General features: G+C 57.8%; 1 protein-coding gene across 1 annotated transcript; it reads right to left on the bottom strand.

Annotated features, from left to right (window-relative positions):
* Positions 1–590: 590 nt before the first annotated feature.
* OSR1 (odd-skipped related transcription factor 1) lies at positions 591–7,680 on the bottom strand. The gene is given in 4 exon segments (XM_055540876.1): positions 591–1,403; positions 1,405–1,516; positions 2,221–2,919; positions 7,406–7,680. Coding segments are annotated over 3 exon segments (981 nt in total). The 5' UTR covers positions 2,889–2,919; positions 7,406–7,680; the 3' UTR covers positions 591–1,202.
* Positions 7,681–8,794: the final 1,114 nt, after the last annotated feature.

Here is an 8,794-nt window from a genome sequence, read left to right as displayed (position 1 = left end):
TCTTGTCGGGGGGATCCTAACGGAGGGAGGGACGCAGGTTTGGGGACTTAGGAGAGGCAGCGGTGATGACTTATTTGCAGCGGCTATTGGGCCCCCGGGGAGGGTACCGGTTTGAGGTTGACCGTGAGGGGAGGGCACTTTCTTCCCTCCCCAGGGCAGCAGCAGGAGGCCCCGGAAGGAGGGCTTTTGTTTGGGGGCTGGGGGGCGGGGTAACTTTCTTTTCCCTTAGTTGAATTTGAAGCGACCCGGCTCCTGGAGATGTAAGAAAAGTTCGAAGTTTTGGCCACAGACTCGGCTTCTTTGGAGCCCTTTGGAGACGCGGAGTGGGGAGGCGACACTGAGGCCCCAAGACCAAAGTGGGGGAGAAAAGTAAATTAAGTTATCCGAGGTTGACCACCACCGGGAGAGAGGAGGGCGTCTCCGTGCATCCCAAGCTGACCCCAATCAGGGGAAGGTTGATGAATTGGGACAGGTCGGCGTGGGGAGCGAAACCCCGGCTTCTCTCAAGAAAAGGGGCCGCCCAGTTTGCTGCGTTTGGGGAGAAAACGCAGGAATTTGGGGGAGGGAAATTACCCACCCTGCAATGCCTGTAAAATAACCGTTTATTTAATATTTTTAAAAACTCCAGTGATAAATGTCCGTTACCGATGGTCAGCATAAAGTGCCAATCGCAATACACCGCCCTGCTGCTAGCCTTCAGCCCCTCGCGGCGAAGGGGCAGCGGAGCAGGGAAGCCAGAGGCCGGGCCCCCTTTAGCCGCAGGGCCCGAGGCTCTCCGGCCCACCGTCCGGGTCCGGGAGCCCACCGCCCGCAGCGCGGCAGGAGCCGGGAGGGGCGCTCCTCGGCCCCGCGCTCCCTGGGCTGGAGGCTGAAGCAGATACTGGGATTACACTTTTGCAGGCTCCCGGGGGTGGGGATGGGGGCGGGAGGAGGGGTGGGAAGCTGCGAGAGCACAAATCTCCTTTTTCTCTCCCCTCTCTCTCCGCAGTCAGAGTTACAAGCTTATATGGTCAAAGAAAAAAAAATAATAAAGAAAACGTATAAAATAACAATAGAAAAAGTAATACTTCTGGGAGAGGCGCCGCTGCGGCTCCGCGAAGCTTTCGTTCTCTTTTTAATGCAGTTTCCCTTCCGCCACACGAGTACCGCCTTTTGGCCAAGAGTTTAGCCGCGTCCTGGGGGAGCCGCCCGGGCGGCCGGGGTCATGGCCCGGGGCGCGGCTGTGAAGTTCCGCGTGCGCCGGGGACCCGGGGGACGCGTTTGGGATGGAGGAAGGTCCCCGGAGCCCCTCTCGCTGCCCGCCAGAGTCGCCTTGGGCTTCTGTTCCCTCCGGAGGAGGGGGCAGCGTGACCCAGGGTCCTGTTGACTCGGAGGCTCTGTTTAGCATTTGATCTTGGAGGTTTTGAGCTCCTTCACCTGTGAGTGTAGCGTCTTGTGGACAGCGAGAGTCCTGGACTGGCAGAATCCTTTCCCACACTCTTGACACTTGAAAGGCTTCTCTTTGGAGTGAATATATCTGAGGGCAAAAAGCAAACCGATAATTAAGCCTTGCAAAAATGATGCAATGTTATAAATAGTTATCCAAAATCCCTTCCCACGAAAATGAAGAGCTTGAACCTCAAAAGAAAGAAGGACGTGGGGTACCTAGCATGGAGCAGGCACATGCTGAGTGTGGGGAGGGGATGGGGAGATGAGGGAGACACCTCCCGTCTTAGCTGCGCCCATGTCCAGCTAGGTGGATCCCTGCCTGCCTAACCAGGGGCCAGCACTCAGGCCTTATAAAGCCTGAGTCAACAGGGAAGGTGAGTGAGGTGGGACAATTGGCTAGCACTGCGCTGTCCAAATGTTAGCCACCTGCCACGTGTGGTTATTAAAATTAAGTTAGTTTCTTGGTTACACTAATTACCCATTTCAAGTGCTTAACTGTCACATGTGTCGCATGTCACACTTCATCATCTCAGAAACTTCTCTTGCACAGCATTGTAGATGGAGGAAGCCGTGCAAGCCTGTCTGGAGCTTGGGACCTGTTCCTGCCATACTCTCTCCACCCATGCTCCAGAAACCCAGGCCTGAGCTTGGTTGGTTTCCTTCCTGATTTAGGGGGAAGCCCAGAAACTCAGGAGGCTTGGAACCTGGGGGCAGGGGGAGCAGCCTAATGAGCCCTGGCATCAGAGGCAGACTGATAGCTCTCTTCTGCAGCCCTCCTCCATAGTAGTGCACCTGTGGTCTCGTAGGTGGTCTTGCCTCCGGAAGGCTTTGTGGCAGATGTCGCATGTGTAGGGCCTCTCGTCCGTGTGCGTCCGCTCGTGGATAAGGAGGTTGTAGGATTTAGTGAAGTGGCGGCCACAGAATTTGCAGACGAACTCCTTCTTGGTTTTGGAAGGCAGGCGTCCCCTCGTGGGCTTCTTTTCGGGGGACAGCTTGGTCACATCCAGGAGAGCGCCCAGCCCACCGGCGGGGGACCCAGGGCCCTCCCCCCGGCCAAGCTTGGATGGATCTTCTTGCGTGGCGGCCAAGGCCAGGTTGGCAAAATCAAAGCGCGGCTTGGTCTTGAGTGCTGCGGGGCCACTGCCTCCAGCGGTGATCTCGGGCTTGGGCTGGATGACATGAGGGAACCAGGGGAAGGCAGGCAGCTGGAAGCGCGCGTCCACCAGGCTGGACACGGCTCCGGGCACTTTGGAGAAGGAGGACCTCGGCAAGTGCATGGCGGGGTAGCCCAGCGTCCACTGGTGCAGGTGTACTGCGTGCAGTGCGCTGAAACCGTACAGGTTGGGCAGGTGGTCCGAGGGCACCGCGGGCAGGCCATTCACTGCCTGAAGAAAGGAGTAGTTGGTGAGCTGCAGGGATGGGTGGATGGGCACCGGTGCTGGCAAGGTTTTGCTGCCCATGGCCGAAGTGGCAGTCTGTTCTGACTTCCTGCTGCAGGAAAAGAAGAAGAGGGGAGGGGGAAACAGACAAGTTCAGGCCCTCCTTCTGAGTTCCAGCCTGGCCACACCCGTTCTGTCCCCAGAGACTGGGCTGAGTGCCTAGGACCCCACTCAGGGATCTCACTGGCCTCAAGGAGAAGACAGGAACCTTCAATAATCCAAGGACTCCTTACAAATGGCCTCCGGCAGAGACACAAACTTGATACAGAAACCAAACTAAATGCTGGGCAATGCGACTAACTTAAAATAAGAGTCTACAGTATACCTGACACTGAGAGAAGCAGAAGCACAGGGAATGTACATCCAGGCAAGCCCGAGTCAATATAGAATACACTCTCCTGCGAAGATAACACTTGGAAGCGCACTTACATATTTGTTCAGATAAACAAATACAGAAGTGCACACTGACAGATAAACCCAGGTTCACACATTCAGAGCAGAGTTGACAACAAGGTGCAAAGATAAACTGGAACCATTAGTATTGTGCTACTAAACAAAACGCAGGAACTGAAGACACACACACACACACAGGGCACCCACAGAGAGCCCCACAGGCAGACAGCATACATACAAAAGCACACAAATCTGTACCTCTCTCAGCTCCAGAGCATTAAGCTCTATCAGCTGACAGTCAATTTGGCTTCTAGAAGCCATGTCCTCTTTCTCCTTACAACTTGCAACTTTGACTTCAAATTTGTTTTTCTGTCTCACTGTTAGCCAGCCCTTTGACGCCACCCTCTCTGCAGCTGCTTGTGGACTGACTCTCTTCCATCGTCTTTGGGGATCACCTTTGTTTCAGCGAGGACAATGACACCCACATTTATTTACTCACTCAGCCACATGCATTCATTTGTTTCTGAGCCCTCCCTACTCCATAAGAAAGGGGGACAGGGTCTTCGGGCTCTCAGGATGTTTGTGTGTCTGCTGAACACCCGCTCCCTGAGCAGGTGGGTTTCCCTATGAGCAGGAGCATGGAGGCTGGGCCTCAGCTATTGTGGGCTACGCACCCTCCAAATGCAAGGCCAGGGAGCTTGAGCCAAGCCAGAGGGGAGCCCTGCTGATGTGACAAGCAGTCTGGTGTCTTCTGGCCTCTTTGACCCTTGGTCAGGGTCCCTGGCCTCCATGGACAGGTCTGGAGTCCACAGAAAGAATTTTTATGTCTGTGCCTCCCAGACACTCCTAACTCAGGTCTGTCCAGTGGAGGCAAAAACAGGGAAAAGGAAAGCCAAAATTACACAGAGGGCCTTGGGAGGCTCAAGTGCTGAACTCCATCTCAAGAAGTCACGGGGGAGAAGGGTGCTCAGGATGCAGGCACTTCTTCGCCTGTCTCAATCCCCTGCCCTCCACTTCTCCCTTTACTCCAGATTTGCCCCCTCCTCTTCCTCAGATCTCTCCTCCACCTAGTCCCCAACCCTGGGACGGGCAGGCCCCTGTTCTGTTCCCTCCTTCACGACAGACCCCGACCCCACCCCTGTGGTTTCAGAAGCCTGGCTTCCCCAAACCCAGGTCCTTAAGGCTCAGGTTGCCTTTCGCGCTAGGGAAGCTGTTAACGTGAGGGCAGTGCCCAGGATGTTCCCTGGAGGAGGCAGGACAATCTGGACCTAGAAAGCCTTCTCCTTGGAGGCTGGCAGGAAGGTCACGCATCCAGTGCGGTGGCCCATAGGCAAAGAGGCTCTGCAGAAGGTGGAGAGGGTGCCGAACACCCAGAGCCGGCAGATATCTGCTTGCGCAGGTTAAATCGGCAATCCAATGAAACCCCTGTCGGACCGCAGCAATTAATTCCGCCAGGGTCTCTGCGAGGCACAAACTGGGATGCGGAGGGGAGTGCGGACCCCGGCGGCGGCGGAGCCGTGGCCTGGGCAGCGGGCTTCTCCGCTGCGTCGCTCACGCTCTTGCGCCTGGGACAACCCGAGACCCTCCTAAGGCGCTGAGACGCTGCGAAGAAGAAGAACGAATCGGGCCAGAGAGAAAGCTGGAGCCTGTTTGGGTTGGGAAGGGGAAGGAGGAGAAAGAGGAGATGACTCGCCGACTTCAAAGGTCTGCCCAGACTTAGGCGAGGTGAGCGCTCTTTGATTTGCTGTCACCTCTCCTTCCCCTCCAGGCGCTGGAAATCAGATCCTTATCTCTGGCTCCCCCCGGGGCCCGGCGGGCGCCGCCGGGGCCTCACTTGCTCCTCTCTGCGCTCAGTTTGTCCCTGGGCGATGGCGGCCAGGCGCTGGGCTGCACCCGGGCCCGGGCCCGCTCCGGGCAGGGTGAGGGAATCCCACTGGCCCCGCGCATACTAACCCAGCCTTTCCTTGACCACCCCCAGGAGCCCAGACCTTGGGCTCGGTGAGGGGAGGGGGCGCCTATGCCGAAACTGCTTCTGGGAGCCAACCTTTCCGGGCTATCTGCCCGATCTTGTTTCCCCCAACACTCAATTTCTTTTTCTCAGCGGCGCAGCCAGTTTATTTTCTGCCGCATTCCCAGGGCAGGGCTCCCCAGGCTCTGGTCAACGGTTTTCTCGGGGACGAAATTCGTTCGAAACGTGGCTCTCTACACTAGTAAAGTACCTAGAATGGGCCGAATTCACGATCCGGTTTCAGGCGGTCCGCTAAGAGGAAAACATAAGTCTCACTCTGCCTTTGCTGCGGGAGAAGATGAGCAAACCTCAAGCCCCAGTGGCTCTCCTGGCCCTGACCCCAGACCCCCAATGTGAACTGCTTTAGATCCTTAAGAGAGGAAACCCGTCTCCCCAGGCTCCAGGCCAGGCATCCCCTCTGCAAGGAGCTAGGACCCCGGAACCTGGGCGGCGCGGGTAAGGGTGCCGACTACGCGCACCAAACGCCATTAGCGCTTCCCAGCCCGGGTCCCAGCGCGGTTCAGACACAGTTTCTCTCCTGCGGTAGAGCGCCAATCCCGGTTCTGCCGCCAGCCCTATGCCGGGCATTAATGAAGTGTGCAAGAGTCTATTAAAGTAGTTTATTCGGGGCTAATTGAGCGTGAGCGAGTTAACTGCTTGCATTAATGAGAACGGAGCGAGCTCCACAAGCGAGCGCCTGGAGGAGCCCAGCATCAGCCCCGGAAAAATCATCCTTGACACCGAATCCCCAACACGCGTGCTGACAAGCGTCCGGACTCCTGGCGAGAGGACTGACCGGCGCCGGACACTTCTGTTTAATTCTCCCAACGAACGAGATCGAATGAACCCTTCAGCTAGGCAGCCATCCCCCTGCATCTAAATGCCCGGCTGCGTCCTTAGTGATCTGCTCCCCAGTCTTACTAAAATCGCAATTACTTTGAGGAACCTCATATAGAACATTTACTCACTGGTCGCCCTCCATCCGTTCCTCCCGCCTCCCCCACCCCGCGTCCTTGCCAGCCTCTCTCTTCTCTAGGAGGCCATGAACCTGGGAGATTAACTAGCCTTGCACGTGGTTTCTGTTCCCAAGAGCCAGCGCGCAGCTCTTAGCCCGGGTGAAATTTACCAAATTGTGGCAACAAAGAAACCGTCGCAGCTCCTCTATACTCCAAGAACCTACCCCGCGACTGGCCGAGCTGCTGAAAAAGGACTGTCTGTGGGTTTTCATTCCTCTTACGAGACAAATTTCCTGGGAGAAATGAGTTCAGCAGGCAGCCCGTCACCTCTTTCCCTCTCTCCTCCGGCTCCCACCTTTTCCCCTGAAGGGAGACAGTCCCGAGAGCAAACGAATCTTGCCCTTTCAAGCCTGAAACTGAGAACATCCGCAGCTGCAGTGTTTCCGCTACCGCGGCGTGCGGGGTCTCTGATTGGGGAGTAGTGTTCGCGCCCCCTACATGCTCCCCTTCACCGGATCAGTCGCGGGTACTCTCCAGGCCTCGACCACAAGAGCAGTCACCGAGTAGAGAACACCCCGAAGTCGGAAGGCAAGTGCGAGGCGGGGTCAGGCACGCGGGCCAGCACTCCCGGGTGGGGCCGGCCGCGTACCTGATCGCAACTCTGCCACAAGACCAGCTCAAGAAAGCGCGACCCGGCGGGGGCATGCACCTGTCCTTGGCGCGGGCGGCCGTGGCCATCCGGCCACTCTCTTTTCCTCCTTCTTCAGCTAAGGTAGGTCAGATTGAGCTAGGCGCGCGTCTTGGGAAAGTTTGTGCCCGCACAAGTTGCTTCGGTTTCTTGAGAGGGGCCACAAGCTGACTTCCGAAGTCCGCGGGCACCTCGCCCGGGATTCCACGAAGCCCGGCGGCGCTGGGGGTAGTAGCAGGGACCCGCCCCCTCATTCTCCCCGGGTCAGAGGCCGAGGACCCCCGCACGAAAAATTCGTGAGCCAGCACCCCCAAGCACCCAGGACTGCAGCTGCTCTCACTTTCACAGAGGTCCAGCAGTCTTCATTTGTTACGAGGAGCTTCTTTCCGGGACTTGGAGAGACAAGAGACACCCGCCGAGCGGTGACAAGGGGACCCCGGGGATCCTGCCCGCATTCCCCTCGCCAAGCCCGGGCGCCCAGGGCTGCAGTTACCTTATTCCGCGGCCGTCCCGGAGTTGAGCGCGTCTCTGGGGCTCCCGCTGCGAGGGGACCCGGTTAGCCAGAGGCGCTGGATTTCCACAGGCACCCGCGGAGCTCAAGAGTCCCGGCCCCTCTCCGGCGGCCGCGGGGACTCCGAGCGCCCGACACGCGGGAGCGCTCAGCGGCCCTGGAGTCCTGTCCGCCCAGGGGGTGGTGAACTTCTCTCGCGGTTCCTTGGTTGGTTCTGAACCCGGAGCGGCTGAGAAAGCGCTGGGGAGAGACCGAGCTCCGACTCACTTACCCCTTAGCACCGAGCCGCCTACTTATTTTAATCCACCACCCTCCCTCCTTCCCCCCTCCCCCCTCCCCTAGCCTCAGGATTCCTCCCCTCCCTCCCCTGCCCCCTCCCCGCAACCATCCTGCCCTGCGCCTGCGCACTGAGACACAAAGTTTTGCTGACCCGGGCAGCCGACTGGGACTGCGGCGCTCGCCTGGCCCCGACCTCCCGGGACCTGCGTCCCCAGTTCTTCAGACCTGTGCGACCCTTTCTGCGTGTTGGGCCCACGAGGTTGGCAGGCGAGCTCGAATAAAACAGCCTCTTCCATATGAAATTGCGCTGAAACTTCTCGGTCCCCTTCCTGCGTGCCTAGGACACAGCCCGTGCAAGGTCGGGGTAGGCGGAGGCGGGAAGGGGGGGGGGAGGGGGCGGTGTGTCGGGATCCTGGCGACTTAGTTTGGGCCCCACACACCTCGGTCCAGCCGAATAGCCTGTCTTATCCCAGAATACCTCTGGAACCGAACAGCTTCAGGACATCCGAGAATGCTCAGCGCCAGGGCGATCACCCAGACTCCAATGCCTATGACTGGCCCCAAACCCTGAGTTACCGAGTTCGCTAGAAAGATTAGAGGCGGAGGATGGGGCAAGAAGTCAAGACAGTTACTTTCCTAGGACTCAAAAACCTTCTGAGATTCATGCCCTCTAAAATCCTGTATTCTTTTGTTTTAGAAGGATGGATGAGAGATTGGAGAGTTAAGTACCACAGAGCCGCGATGCAAGCTCCAAAGTTCTCCAGCTCTAGGGCCTTTGAGTCCAAGAGGCTGATTCAAGCGGAGTTTGGGATGAGAGCGGGGGTCAGGGTTCTTCTGGCTGCCAGAAATTCTGTCTTCACTGCTTATGCTTTAGGGAGAGTACCAGTAACCCCTTGACTGCCTGGCTCCAAGAGCTGACCTCCAGCTGACCCCGGCCCAGTTCCCTCCCTGCCACCTCCCTGGAACAGCCTCCCCTTCCTGGGTTCAGGAGGAGGGACTGGTCTCCCAGGCTTGGGTGGATCCAGATTCTCACCTCTGTACTCCTGGGGTTTGCCCCCAAGGCTGCTGCTTAATGACCCCCTCCCCAGCCCT

Source organism: Bubalus kerabau, chromosome 11, assembly GCF_029407905.1.
Source record: "Bubalus kerabau isolate K-KA32 ecotype Philippines breed swamp buffalo chromosome 11, PCC_UOA_SB_1v2, whole genome shotgun sequence".
NCBI lineage: Eukaryota > Metazoa > Chordata > Mammalia > Artiodactyla > Bovidae > Bubalus > Bubalus kerabau.
This window is presented reverse-complemented; position numbering and strand designations above follow the sequence as displayed.